This window comes from Carassius carassius, chromosome 2 (genome assembly GCF_963082965.1).
Source record: "Carassius carassius chromosome 2, fCarCar2.1, whole genome shotgun sequence".
In the NCBI taxonomy this organism is placed as follows: Eukaryota; Metazoa; Chordata; class Actinopteri; order Cypriniformes; family Cyprinidae; genus Carassius; species Carassius carassius.
The window spans coordinates 14,532,305-14,547,937 of record NC_081756.1 but is presented as its reverse complement, the minus strand read 5'-3'; the positions used below and the strand labels follow the sequence as shown (position 1 = coordinate 14,547,937).

Sequence of the window (15,633 nt, the reverse complement as noted above, 5' to 3'; positions counted from 1 at the left end):
ACTATTTCAGATGTGTCACACTCACCTGTTCTCCTTGGGTCTTTGTAGTCGGGTTGGGGCTCAATGTAAGGCTTCAGCTCATCATCTTCATGACCTACATTCATCCAGCGATCCTTCATGATCTGCTGCTGAGCCAACGGCAGACACACAGACAGAGAATAAGAGAGATGGTGAGGGATCACATAACCGTATCTTTACATGTTTTTAGGCAACCACACTATGAAGTCAGCTTCAAAGGGGTCTTTAGGTAACCTAAAATTATTTAAAAGAAGATGAAAAAGCATTCAAATAAGACAATTAAGAATCAAGAAATGAATTTTATTTTAATTCACCCCCGTAAGGGGCCATTCACGAGGAATTTGTTTTTGCATCTAAAAACACTAGTTAAAAAATACTGCAAACAAAAGCTTGCAATGCTTGCCCCGCCTCCGGAGTCTTCTGATTGGTCCAGTGTATTGATGAGTGCTGCTGAATTTAAACTTTGAAATTCATTTAACCTGACACAGTGTCTTAAAAACATGGTGTTTATGTGTGAGACACTACAAAAGATGCTTCCGCAACAGTCATACATGTCTTTCTAGCAATGGAAAAGTAGCGCATTGGAATTGAAAAAAGGACCCCTATGAATTCCCATAACCTGGATACATGATTAAAAGTGATGGAAAGTGATTTTTTTCAAGTGAATTAATAAAAATAAAATCTAATAAAATCTTAAGAGCCTCAGACATTTGAATACTTTTTATAAAAAAAATAGATTTTTCTGGTTATGCCAAACTCTAAAATCAAGCAGAAATTCAGAAAAAAATATTTGTAAATTTTTTATCATTAATACCATGTTTTTTTTCTTTACCAATTTTATTTAATTTTTTGTAAGATTTTCAAGCTCAACATATAGGAGTTTATAGGTATGTACTGTTTTGTTTAAAATGATATTTCAGATCTTGTGCTGAAAATTCATACTTGGTGTGACTAGGTTAATTTAAATTTAAGACCTTTGTCCATATTCTAGTTCACAGTCAGAAGTGTATACATGTCAAACGCACCTCCAAACTTCCCCTCTTGGTAGGATTGAGGATGAGAAACTTCTTCAGCAGGTTCTCACAGTCTGTGGACATGTAGAAAGGAATCCTATACTTCCCTCTTAACACACGCTCTCGCAACTCCTTCATAAGACAAAGAGAAACACAATGAGTATGATACAGTAGATATGAGGAAGATAAATAAAATGACAGTGACACACAGGGACATTAGGACAGATATTCGTTGTCTCTCACCTTCAGGTTCTGTCCATCGAAAGGCAGCGAGCCACTGACCAGTGTGTAAAGTATGACCCCGAGACTCCACACATCCACCTCTGGACCATCATACTTTTTGCCCTGGAAGAGTTCAGGGGCGGCATACGGTGGGCTCCCACAAAACGTGTCCAATTTATTTCCCATCGTAAACTCATTACTGAAACCAAAGTCAGCGATCTTTATATTCATGTCAGCATCCAGTAAAAGATTCTCAGCCTGAAGGAGAAAGAGATGATGCCATGATGGTAATAAGTTTGATACACTGAACAAGAAGTGTTAAGTATCACTCATGTCTCCCTTTTTGACCTCTATCGGAAATACCTGTTTCTGTTCCTTCAGGGTTTGTCGCACTTTTCCTAATGAGTTCTCTCATGCTATTGTGTGTGTGTTTGTGAAAGTGTCGAGACTTGCTCTCTGTGCTGCCACTCAACTTCTACACACAAACTTTAGCCATGCAGAGAGGCTGTGTTGCCTAGCAACAGATGCGGGGTGCTAACTGGGCTTGGTTTGCAGAGTTAAATATTACACTGCCATAAGAGCCAAACTTTTACAACATGCAAACACACAGCAACCAAGAAATGGATGAGGCTTTGGCAGCACAAATATCTGATGAAGGTGATATCATATCGTCTTTGCACTTAAAAACTCCAGACTGAATTTAGCTGTGTTGTATTAAATTTCTGATGTCTGTGCTTCCGTTAGTTTGTTACCATAACCTTAATCAATCACATTTTACCATGTTCGGTGAAAGGATTTTGTTCTTTTCAAAAAGGGCCCAATATGTTTAACTACACACTGTCACGTGGACAAACCAGTCACAGTTAATACAGGAATTGGCTCTTATCAATTTGTAGATGAGTGAAAATAAAAGATGTTACATTACGAGATTGATTCAATAAAAAGAACTGACTCAGAGTCATTTGTTCAAGAATCAGTCTACACAGGTCATGCTGTACATTATTCAAAAGTTTGGAGTCAATAAGATTTTTTACACACACCCGCTAACCAAGGCTGTATTAATTTGACTCATTGGAAAATACAGTAAAGACAGTGTTGCCTATTTTAATATAATTAAAATGTAATTTATTCCTGTTTTGGCAAAGCTTAATTTTTAGCAGCCATTACTCCAGGCATCAGTGCGTTTTGATTTTTTGTGTTCAAGATAAATTTATATATTATCAATGTTGAAATCAGTTGCAGTGCTTATTATTTCTTGGTGGCCATGATACATTATTTCAGATTAGATTCTTTGATGAATAGTTTATTCAAAAGTACAGCATATCTGTTACGTTCACCAGCTGCAGTGCCCATGAGCTCCTCCAGAGGGCACTCCACCCCAGACTTTTGTCACTCCCTCACTGATTACATTCCCCATAATCCTTTGCCTGGACTCTTCTGCATCACTGATTGCATTCACCTGTGTCTTGTTGGAAGCTTGATTTTTCATTCATTGCTCAGTATTGTTAGCCTGTAGCATTCCCTAGTTCATGTCTTTCCGTGTTTCCTGGTTTTCTTGCATTGTCTCTTGACCTTGGACAGTTCACCTCGTTTTTGACGGTTTACTGCCCGCCCTGACCTTCGCCTGTTTTTTGGATTACTCTTTTGTCTCGCCCTGGATTCTACCTGTTTGCTGGTGTGACTCTACCTGTTTGACTACTCTTTTGAATAAAGCCTGCACTTGGATCCACTACTAGGTTATCACGCCTCCCAACATTACAATATCTGAAATATAAATCTTTTGTTACATTCTAAATGTATTTTCTGACACATTTGATGCTTTTGTTATACATATTATAATTTAATGAATCCTTGCAGAATAAAACTATTAATTTCATAATGTCTTTATATTTAGATTTTTACCATCTTGTCAACGGTAGTATGTTTTTGCATGCAACCAGTGAGGGAAAAATTATTTAAATAATTTTAATTTCCTTTGCTGGGGCAACCAGCTTTGAATACAATACAATCAACTTGAAAGAAATACAATATAGGTTCTGCAATCCAACCTGAACTGCCAGAAACCTCTCTAGCCACAACAGAGGTGTGGCTTAATGGTTAACACACAAACACAGATGCATCACTATTATTGTACATTTGCAATCCTTGGGTAAGTGCTTTATTATTTGTGATGCTCATATTAAATCAATATGGCAAACACTGTCCTTTTCTATTGTAATCAATACCTCTCCAGATTTGTGGTGACATTATTTATTGTACAGCTCTTTGTGTGTACGCCAAAAAGAGAAAGGCAGATAGAGAGAGAGAGAAAAAAAAGAAGAGGTTAAGACACAGGGTCGTATACTATGCAGGTTTTCTGGGGGTCCAGAGTGGGGAGCAAGAAAATTACATTAAGTTATGCATGGAGACAGTGACTAACTCCAAAGTTCAAGGGTCACTAAAATGATGGTTTGGACCAATAAGCAACTTAGTTACGTGGGCAGAATATCCACGGGAACGTTCATCCAGAGAGATACTTCCTTTCATCTTAACAAAGAGAAGATCTGGAGTCAGCAGTTCCAGAGTTCACAGTACACTCATGATAGCGTGCGTGCGTGTGTGTGTGTGTTTGACTCGTTCCTTCACCTGCACTTCTGTTATGGACTTTGATGACAGACACAGAAGAACTACTAAAGACCACATGAAATATGAAGGTACAGCTGAATGATATCTTGCTGCTCAGGGGATGTTTATATGTACGGCTTTAATATACACAATACACACACATTCTCACCTTGAGATCTCTGTGTACTATACACTTCTGATGGCAATACTGCACAGCTGAGACAATCTAGAGAGATAGAGAGAGAAGGTGTGGTAAGTAATCAGGAGAGTAGGTGAAGTCATTTTGGCTACTCAAGGGAGTTGTCGCTCTAATTGAGTTGTTCTATCAGTAATTAATCCATCACACACACACGCACGCACACACACACACACACACTCTCATACTAGCAAAAAGGACCACTTAGATCCACCTGTCACAAACATAACCGTTTAAAACTGTATATGCAAAGATCCATTTATTTGATTAAATATACAGTAAAAACAAACATATTAAATATTAACATTACAGTATTTATTAATCCTTGTAATATTAATGAAAATACTGTTGTTCATTGTTAGTTTATGTTAATTAACAGTGCATTAACTAATGTTAACAAGCACAACTTTTGATTTCAAAAAATGCATTAGTAAATGTTGAAATGAACATCAACAAAGATTAATAAATGCTGCATAAATGCTTTGCTAATGAACCTTATTGTAAAGTGTTACCAAAAAGTATTAGTAAAATAAACAGGGTTCAAAAGCTTGAAACCATATTAAAAATCTGGGATTCTAAAAAATTATTTAAACTTGAAAATAAATAGTTTTAGAATTTTGAAATATTTTAAAAGTGTAAAATGAATTTGAATTCTAGGTCAATAATTGAATAAACTTGTGCCACTGATCAAGTGAACTCTTCTGTATGGATGTCAGATATTCTTGCTTCCATTGAAACATCCAATGCTGTTTGGATCATTCTCAAATCATCCTGGAAAATATGATCATGAGCTCATTTGCTAACTCATGTTAATTTTTCAATTCAACTTTCACACTCAAATCTGAAATTAAAAGTTATAATAGAAAAATATAATTAAAAAAGTATTTTCACTAGTGGGCTCAGACTACATTGTACGTACATGTGAGATTTGACACTGAAGCATGACTCACTCACATGCACTCACACTGACCTGTCTAAATTTGGCACGCGCTTCCTTTTCTTTCATCCTCCCATGAGCAACAAGGTAATCAAAAACCTCGCCTTGGAAATGGAAGAAGGGAACATTGCAATAGAGTAGAAAACGACAGAGGAAGTCATAGGAATGGTACAAGAAAAGGAGAAAAACAGACAGATCAGGCAAAGGAGAAAAGATGGAAGAATGACATTATTTAAAATGCAGTGTCCTGACGTGATTGACAGCTTGTAGTTCTAGTCTTTCAGCCCACTCACCTCCACTGGCATATTCCATTACTAAATACAGCGTCTTCTCTGTATCGATCACCTCAAATAACTTCACTGGTGGAGAGAGAGAGAGATGATCACAAATCAAGACATGAAAAAGACTATAAGACATCAAATTCTAATTTTAGGCACATCCCCAACAAGAATAAACAAGAATAAACCCATCTCTATGAAATCATTCACATCTTTATCTTACTGGTTAAATGCCTGAAATAAGGTCTGCATTGAAACATTCTCAAGATATTATGACATAAAATATATCAGTAATACCCCCCTTGTGGTTTTTAAAAAAAGCTTTTACTTGTCTTTTATAAAAAGCTTTTACAAAGGCATTTGCTAACAAGAGGCTAAATATCTATATTACCTATATTTCTACATCTATATTTCCATTTGGCAGACACTTTTATCCAAAGCGAGCTACAGTGCATTCAGGCTATACATGTATTTTTATCAGTATGTGTGATCCCTTTTGCGCTGCTAACGCAATACTCTACCACTGAGCCACAGGAACCTCAGGCCTACAGGAAACAGGACTACAGAGGTTGTCAGGGACATAAATATCATACCGAACAGGTAAGCTCATCTACTCACTAGTCCACTTTTACAGTCTCACTGTGTTTATAATTGTTTATAATTAAGATCCCCCCACCCTTAGTTACTGTTGCTACTTCCAACAAACCATGTTGCTCTCACATCACACATCAGGATCTCACACAGTGAAAAACACATTGCGGAACAAAGAAGACACTGACAACGCATCGACAGACAAGACAGAGCAGGCTACTATTGGTATGAAACAAATTTAGTCATTTTTTAAGAAATTCAAAGAATGTATTTATGTATGTATGTATTCAGTGGGTATAGAAAATAATCACCCCCCTTTAAAAGAATCACATCTTGTTGCTTTATAGCCTGAAATGAAGACGGACAAAGTTTTTGTTTTATCCAGCTATACATTTACTCAGTGCAACTTATAACATCCAAGTGAAAGATATAACATCGACATATAAAATTTGTTATATATTTATTTTACATTATATATATATTTTTTAAATAATTATAAAGAGTTTATCAGTTAGAGTGGGAATAACGTTTTAAGTTTTAAGTCATAAGTTTTTTTAGTGTGTCACAACAGCTACAGATAAATACACAATAAGCCAGCGGAGTGAACATCCATCTTGATGAATGACACAGAGGAACGTAAGCAGGTGACCTCTGACCAATCAGAGAATAGTTTTGCTCACATTTGACTTGCATTAACACATTTGCATAAACATAATATGATCTGCGATGCTGCCTTGTGAAAGTGAACCAAACTAAGAAGAAAACGCAAAACTGTAACAAATTAAGCCACTGTTTTGGAACATCTACAGGCCTGAAAACGCCCTTAATGTGTCGTGACAGAACGCTGTAGTGTCTCAGTTCAAGTTCCATGTGAACTGATTACTTGTTCCTCTTTACTAGATATAGCACAAAATAAACATGAATGAATGTCAGAAGTATCTTGTTTTAACCACTGTTGGAAACGTTACTTTAAAAAAGTAATTAGTTATTGTTACTCACTACTTGTTCCAAAAAGTAACTGAGTTAGTAACTGAATTACTCTATAATAAAAGTAACTCGTTACCAGGGAAAGTAACTATTTGCATTACTGTAAAAAAAAATTGCTATATGTCAAAGAATTTGTATTTTTTTAGCAGTTTTCACAAGTCAGTTGAAATGAGTAGAACAGACAGGTGTTCGTACATAACTTTTGATATTTATTGCACGTCAAAAGACGGCAAGAGTTTTATCCAGCACTTCAAGTATTATCAAAGTGTTTTTGGCCACTAGCTTTGTAGATGCGTGTGTCACACATTACATGTACACATTACATGCACGTTCTTGCCTTTGACCACGATGAATTTGAAGTAGTGCTTATATCTCCACCTTGAAAATGGCAACTTTTCATCGGATTGCTCCTGACTCGCCATTTCTGCTGCGAATCTTCGTGTAGCTGTTGTAGTGATGGGTCATGCGCAAAAGATGCGGCTCTGAGAGCCGATGCTTTGTAATGAATCAGAAGAGCGGGCTTGCATCGAGTGAGAGCCGGCTCTCAGTTTTTTCCCTTTCGCTGCTACCTCAAGGCAGAACTTTGTTTTGATTGGTCAGCAATCGCATCGCAGCCAATCAGATGTGAGTAAATGGGATCATACCATTATGTAAAAACAGAGAGGGGAATGAAGTGAAGCGGCACTCCACTGCAAGTTAACGAGTCGTAACAACGTTAATGGAGGGGAGACTGTGTATTGTGGCAACATCAATTCCTTCAGAGAGAATCTTCTCAAAAACAGGGCAGATAATCACAGAAAGAAGAAATAGGATCAGTCCATCAAAGCTGAGGCACCTGATTTTTTGAATGCCAATCTTCACTGAGGACATTAATACTGTTTGCTTGAGTTTGGTTCTAGTTCTGTGGATTTATTTGCTGTTTTGCTGTTAATTTGTGCAATAAAATGTTTGATTAAATTTTAATCAAAAGAATGGTTTTGTATCAAAATAAATGCACAAAATTAGGCAATTATAAGGATTCTCATAAAAACACTGCACATGAAAGGGTTTTCAACACACAAACCATTATTTTTTGCAAAGTTATGGTAAAATAAAGGCCTACAAAAAAACCTAAATTAAGAGCCATTCAGGAGTCGAAAGAGCCGGCTCTTCTTTTGGGAGCTGAGCCAAAAGAGCCGGCTCTCTGAAAAGAGCCAAACTTCCCATCACTAAGCTGTTGCGTGAGTGTGTGTTTGTTTGTTTGTTTGTGTGTGTTTGGCACTGCTGGCGCATGTGCCTGCATGTGTGCCAGCATGTGTGTAAAAACACTGGCTCTGACAGGCTACCATGAAACACATGACTCTGCCTTAGCCAATCATAATCGCTTATCTCGTTATTAACCCACCTGCTCACTCGCTGTGAGCCAGGGGTGCGTTCGGATTGCATAGTTTATTAAATCAATGCATAGTAACGCACCGCATTTAACGTTCAGTAATGTTAACAGCGTTTTAACGACGGGAAAAGTAATTTGTTAAATTACCCCGTTACTGAAAAAATAACGTCGTTACCTAACGCCGTTCTTTTAAACGCCGTTATTCCAAACACTGGTTTAAACCACGGAAAGACGTCAATACACGCCATTCTTCAAGTTAAGGTCCACTGACAATAATACTCTCCCTGTCTGGTTTGTTTGTTGGACAAAATGGCAAATCCATAAAGTTGTGTTAATTTGTGAAGATTATCATGATACACAAAATGTGTAAGAATCATAAACAGTTTTTGGTCACAGAGCAATAATACAAAAGCCAAATAGAATGGAAAAATGTGGTTGGGTTTTTGTTAAGGGAACCAGGGTGATGCTAACTTCCTGGTTAGCCTAAGAAAACACACCATCACTGCAGCACTCTATTAGCAAAAGCTTGCTGTGATTGTGTTGCATTTTAGCTTTCATTGTACACAAACAAACTGACAACAATGTACACAACTGATTTGGAAACCGTATGAATCTGTACTTTTAACTGACAGTCTAGGTTGATATTTTAATTGTTTGTATTCTGAACAATTCAATGTGGTATATTTTATAAATATTTAGAAAATTTGCCATTTGACAATTAGTTTGAGCATATTTCATTTGGTATTTTTCAGTTGCATCAGACTTGGCTTTAACTGCGAAGGTTTTCTATTGTGGTTAACAGTGCTAAGAACTGAGGTTGAGAAAAAAAATCCTATTACTGATGTAGCACATCTACATCTCTAAAGCACAGCGTTATTACTTTATGGGATAACACCGAATGAGTTGGGAGTTATGATGGAAAGCAGTGGTGATAAATACATCTATTTCTATATGAAGCAATTCAGGCTTTGCAATGAATGTTACAAAACCCACTATATGTGTCTTGAGCAGCTGATAAGATTATAAAGTTTAGCGCTAAAGATTACGCTTACAAACTGCATTAGAATGAGTTTCTTGAGCCGAGCAGTAGTGACAAGAAATTTTTCTCATAAAAAGTCTCATAAGCAACCATAAAACCCCACAAACCCTAAAGGAAAAAATGGAAATGTTCCAAATCCAAACAAACAACATCTAATAAAGAGAGATGCATTAATAAAGTAGAATTATAAAAATGAGCAGGCTTTAGGAGTTGGTTTTAAAGCACAGAGTTCTTCTATTCATCTCAGCCTATTCAACGAAAACAGGCCACTACTGTTTGACATTAATGAAATGAATAAAATACATAATCCCTACTTTGTGTGTCATCATGGAAAAGATCAAGGAGCGTTTCAGATCAATCAGCTGTGATTATGTGATGTGATACCAGCACAGACACACTCGGCCACTGAACAGAGAGAGCAAAGACTCTGAATCAGGACTGAATCCACAGTGCTGCTTCCTCAAAGGGGACAGGTCTTTCCTTTCATATTTCAGCTCTGCGCTTTGATATTTATGAGCACAAGCTGAGAGCTAATGAGCTAGTGCTTCTGTCAAGCCCACCGTCACAGCACAGGCGAACACACACACTAACACACAGTTCAATATATCAGCAGTATCTGTCATGTGTGTAGGTTTGAATGAGTGCATATCAGCGCACATCAAACAATTAATTTTTTCAACATATCAGGAATGCCACTTTCAGCAGACTGCTCTTATTTCTATGATTCATGTTAGACACTGATTTGAAATACTAAAATAATTTGGCCAGTTAGATGGGTTCTTTCTAACTCACTCACCAATGTTTGGGTGATTCAGAAACTTCATGAGTCTCACTTCTCGGTAGAGCTGAGAAAACACAATAAAGACAGAGGTTTTGAGAAGATTTTAAGCGTACACAATAAAACTATTAACCTGATCCTTGTGATAATGCCAGATTCATTCAATTATACAGAAAAAAAATTGTCCCCACTGACTTCTATATTATGGATAAAAAATACTATGGAAGTCGATGGGGACCAGCAACTGTTTGGTTACCCACATTCTTCAAAATGTCTTTTTATGTTCAATGGGAGAAAGAACCTCGAACATGTTAAATAATGACAAATGTAATTTTTGCATGAAGTATCCCTATAAAGGCTCAGGTCAATCCCATCTGAAGCTGTTCTGCTGGTGGTTCAGTCTGGTCAGGCTGGTTTATTAGGGTTTTGAGCAGTTAGTCAAAGTCGGCCATGCTGGCAAGACAATCTATGACCAACAAAATATTTAAGGTTGGTTTAAGCCATTTTAGGCAGGATTTACTAATAAATTAAATAACCAATGAAAAAACGTTTTACTATTGTCTGTTTAATAGATGTAAATATGTTCTATTTTTGTACAAACACAGATGTACAGTGGCAATCTGGGATTACATGCAAAGCTGTTTAAAAGTTTGAAATATTTTGTTGCTGTTGTTAAATAATAGGTTTCTATGTCTATCAAGACTGCATTTGTTTAATCAAAATTTCAAAAACAGTAATATTGGCTTTTTATTTTAATAAAGTTATCACTTTTACATGATCCCTAAGAAATCATTCTAAGATGTTAATTTAGTATTCAAGAGATCTTTTATCTTATTATTATAACAAGTTGAAAATGGTTGTGCTGCTTAATGAAGTCTAAAGAGTGATTTTTCTAGGAGTCTTTGTTTAACAAATTTTGACGAACAGCACTTATTTGAAATAGAAATATTTTGTACGTGTCTGTCATTTGTGATCAATATAATGCTTAAAAAGAAAAAGAAAAAAAAACATTTATTCCCAAAAATCTTTCGGACCCCCTCCCTCTCCAAATAATCCTGTTTGTGAATGGTAGTGTATTAACATTTTACATTACATACATTGTTATAATTTCACTAGCAGCTGGAACAATGCATTAACCTCATTTCTTTAATAGCCTCCAGGATTCTGCAGTAGTTACAGCAGATCCTTCAGCTTCTCTTCCTGTAATTACCCCCTCTGTGCCCTCTCTCCAGACAGATATACAGATAAAAAGAGGAGATCTGCAGACTCACTTTCTGAAGACTAGAAGAGTTGAGTTGTGTCTTGTCTATGATTTTCACTGCTACCTGAGACAAAAGAAACACACACATATTAAACCGCTCTCTTTTAAAAAAAATAAATGACTTTTTTCAAAAAGATTTTTGAAAATTCTAGAGCAACACTAAAGAGGACTCGGAATGCTAACTGTGCTAGAGCTATATTTGCATGCACAGAAGCATGCCCCAGGGGTTGCTTTTTATTAAACCTATCCTATTTCAACTTTTGCTTTTTGTTATACAAAGATCACATTAAAATTGGCTTAAACACATTTCACCAATGCCTTACCTTATTTTTGTTACTTGTTGAAATAAAAAAACAGATGACTAACTTGTAATACTAGTCTACGCAGTTTAAGCAACAGGCTGGACATGAATCACAGTCAGACTATGGCGATTTAGGATGCATCTTGTATAAATCTCAAACATTCAAATAATGAAATAAGTGTACTATATGATGAACGTATCTGCTATAAGACTAACTAGTAATTCGTTTTTAAACTGTGTGTGCATTATCAATAACAATTTGAAATTGTCCGTTACATCTGTGTTAGAGGGAGCTGATATGGTCTAAAAAAAAATGATTTTTCAAAATTGTAAATTATACAAAGCTCAGAGTATGTTTTACAAGAAAAGACTATTTCAGTCTTATTACCTCAAAATTTCACATCTAGTTCGTTGCTTGCCATTACTTTTTTTTTTATAGTTGAAATTTACTATCAATTTCGGGGTGAAAATAGTTTCAAAGTATATCTCACACAATTTTTTTTCAGTGTAGCGAGTATTCACCTTACTAGATCCACTAAAAAAGGTAGACCTAGTTACCTCTTTAGAAGTGAGGACATGTCGGGCCAGTTTAACCTTGGCAAAGTTGCCCTTGCCGATGGTCTTCAGCAGTCTGTAATTTCCTATCTGGGGGTTTTCATCCACAGTCGGTGCCACATTCCGACTACGTGACACACTGGAACGCCCTCCTCCTTTGGCATCAGTGTGGGTCTGACAGAGAGAAGGGATACAAGGATCAGAAAAAATGTTTCAGATGGCCACACTCAGATGACACTCAAATTCAACAACATTCTCCCCCTCTCTCGCTTTCATACATTACACACACAAACTCACACGAGGATAAATGTATCAGACTGATTCACAAGAGGAAAATATGGCTACATTCACAGAGCTGTAGAATATTGCTCAGTCATTTTGAAGTGCTAAATACACAGTGAAGATCACAAACTCTAACTGAAGTGACTACCTGGCAATTGAGGGGTCAGAACCAGATCAGTGAGCTTGAGTGAAACGTGAGGTATGAACAGAACCACAGTGGAAATCCTGTATGTAACATGTCATTGTTATGCTCTAGAGCACAGAAAGTGTAAAATAAGCATTTGAAGCAGCACTTGGTCTCTGTAAAGTAGAATCATTTGAAAACCTTTGACTGTTGGTAAGAAGACTTTCTGTAGTTATAGAAGATATGGGTGCAGAAGAGTTTACTACCGTTCAAAAGTTTGGGTCAGTAAGGCTCTTTTTGAAGGAAATTACTATTTTTAATCAGCAAAGATGAAAGTAAAGACATTTATAATGCTACAAAATATTTCAATTTCAAATAAATGATGTTCTTTTAAACGTTCTATTCAAAGAATCATGGTTTCCACAAAATATAAAGCAAACTGATTCTGATGATCGCTAATGATAATAATAAGAAATGCTGCCAAATCAGCATATTAGAATGATATCTCAAGGATCATGAAAATTCAGCTTTGCCATTACAGGAATAAGTCACATTTTAATATATTAAAATAGAAAAAACATTTAAAAGTCATTTTAAATGTTAATAATATTTCCACAATACGTTTTTACTGTATTTCTTTTATCAAATAAATGGAGCCTTGATGAACATTAAAATATATATATATATATTAGGGCTGGGCGATATATCGAATATTAGCGATACTATCGGAATAATTTTGACGACGATGTACAATTTGAATATATCGGGAATATCGAATATTTCAAATTCAAGCATACTTTCCCAAAAGAACGCGCCGAATGGCCAAAAAAGGAACCTGTAACTGCTGACTGCTCTACGCCCCTCTTCTACGAGAGCTGTAATAATAGCTGTTGCCAGATAACAAGAGTTTAAATCTCCCAATCAGAGCTCCACTGTTACAAGGATACATTTTCTTCCCGGTGTTTGCTTATTTTAAGCAATCTGGCAACCACGCGCACGTGCTCACTCCTCATTGCGGAAGAGCCGCCGACGATAATCTGAAAACACTAACAAGCTGGAATTGAGCGATCTAATGAAAGCGTCGTTCAGCCGGTCTGTGTTCTGTCGTGAGATCTCAACTGTATTGTTTGCATTTGTGATCGCAAAATAAATGCACTTACTCGACCGCTGATGTTTGAATAGAGAAACATAGGCTATGGCCATTTGGAATTACTATTGGGGAATTTCACTGATATGTTTACCAGTTTCCATAATATAGACAGAGAAAATGCAAAAGTCTTTGGTATTCATTTATATATATTTATATATAAGAAATAGCTATGTGCTTCAGCAACTAGCTCCCCATCTAAGAGGGTTTTTAGTGAGTACATAGTGAGTACACTCAGTAAGAACATAGTTTCATGCCACAGAGCTTCTCTTAAAACCACAGACAGTTGACAGACTTGTGTTCTTAGCTTAAAAACTTGTTAAAAAATTAAAATAAAATACTTATCCCAGTTGCATAGTTTAAATTGTGAATTGCATGCACTAAAAAGTTGACAGAATGCACTTTCTGTAACTGTTACTTAATTTGCACTGCTTCAGTTACATATAGGCCTACATGTATTCATTAATAAAAAGCAGTAAGTGATCTCTTGGCCTAGATTTTTTAACTGCTTAAATTAGCTGTTTAATCTAAATGTTTTTTTTTTTTTTTTTAATGGGCAAAAGAAAATCATGTTTTAATTTTTATTATTTAAATGCAAACATATCGAGATATATATCGAATATCGTAAAAAATGTGACAATATCGAGATATCATTTTTTTTGTATATCGCCCAGCCCTAATATATATATATATATATATATATATATATTTTTTTTTTTTTTTTTTTTAAATCTCAAACGTTTACACGGTAGTGTGGTTGCTGTATTTGCTGGATGGAAAATGAAAAGGAATAAGGGCGCAGAGAAACATATACACATTCGAACTGCAGAAGATATGCATATTATGTAATGAATCACATGCACCATGTTAATTTATGACTTCCTTCAGCACTGGTGAACACTCTCAATGTCCTTTTATTCTCTGACCCAGCACAGACCTTACACACATTAATCACTACTACTATATTGATCATGCTAAGCATTAGAAAATGATGGACAGAAGTGGCATGGCCGGAGTAAATGACATAAGCAAGGATGACTCAAATGATGTGACAAAGGATGTGCGCAATCTGTCTGTCATTTACTCATTCTCAGGTTGAGCAGAACTCAAAAGATATATATACAGTACAGACCAAAAGTTTGGACACACCTTCTCATTCAAAGAATTTTCTTTATTTTCATGACTATGAAAATTGTAGATTCACACTGAAGGCATCAGAACTATGAATTAACACATGTGGAATTATATATGGAATTATATACATAACAAGTGTGAAACAACTGAAAATATGTCATATTCTAGGTTCTTCAAAGTAGCCACCTTTTGCTTTGATTACTGCTTTGCACACTCTTGGCATTCTCTTGATGAGCTTCAAGAGGTAGTCACCTGAAATGGTCTTCCAACAGTCTTGAAGGAGTTCCCCGAGAGATGCTTAGCACTTGTTGGCCCTTTTGCCTTCTGTCTGCGGTCCAGCTCACCCCTAAACCATCTCGATTGGGTTCAGGTCCGGTGACTGTGGAGGCCAGTTCATCTGGGGCAGCACCCCATCACTCTCCTTCTTGGTCAAATAGCCCTTACACAGCCTGGAGGTGTGTTTGGGGTCATTGTCCTGTTGAAAAATAAATGATGGTCCAACTAAACGCAAACCGGATGGAATAGCATGCCGCTGCAAGATGCTGTGGTAGCCATGTTGGTTCAGTATGCCTTTAATTTTGAATAAATCCCCAACAGTGTCACCAGCAAAGCACCCCCACACCATCACACCTCCTCCTCCATGCTTCACGGTGGGAACCAGGCATGTAGAGTCCATCCGTTCACCTTTTCTGCGTCGCACAAAGACACGGTGGTTGGAACCAAAGATCTTCAGACAAAAGCACAGATTTCCACTGGTCTAATGTCCATTCCTTGTGTTCTTTAGCCCAAACAAG

At 36.5% G+C, this 15,633-nt stretch overlaps 1 protein-coding gene across 4 annotated transcripts in view; it reads right to left on the bottom strand.

The window, feature by feature from the left end:
* The window catches only part of LOC132103850 (serine/threonine-protein kinase MARK2-like), a 59,767-nt gene that overhangs the window by 17,062 nt on the left and 27,072 nt on the right, over positions 1-15,633 (bottom strand). For all 4 annotated transcript variants that reach the window (XM_059508905.1, XM_059508914.1, XM_059508921.1 and 1 more), the window contains exons 2-10: positions 12,156-12,326; positions 11,307-11,360; positions 10,054-10,102; positions 5,284-5,349; positions 5,024-5,094; positions 4,027-4,083; positions 1,275-1,511; positions 1,044-1,163; positions 26-125 (exon numbers count right to left, since the gene is read on the bottom strand). In XM_059508905.1, coding sequence (XP_059364888.1) covers positions 26-125; positions 1,044-1,163; positions 1,275-1,511; positions 4,027-4,083; positions 5,024-5,094; positions 5,284-5,349; positions 10,054-10,102; positions 11,307-11,360; positions 12,156-12,326 — 925 coding nt within the window. The remainder of the gene's footprint in view (positions 1-25; positions 126-1,043; positions 1,164-1,274; positions 1,512-4,026; positions 4,084-5,023; positions 5,095-5,283; positions 5,350-10,053; positions 10,103-11,306; positions 11,361-12,155; positions 12,327-15,633) is intronic.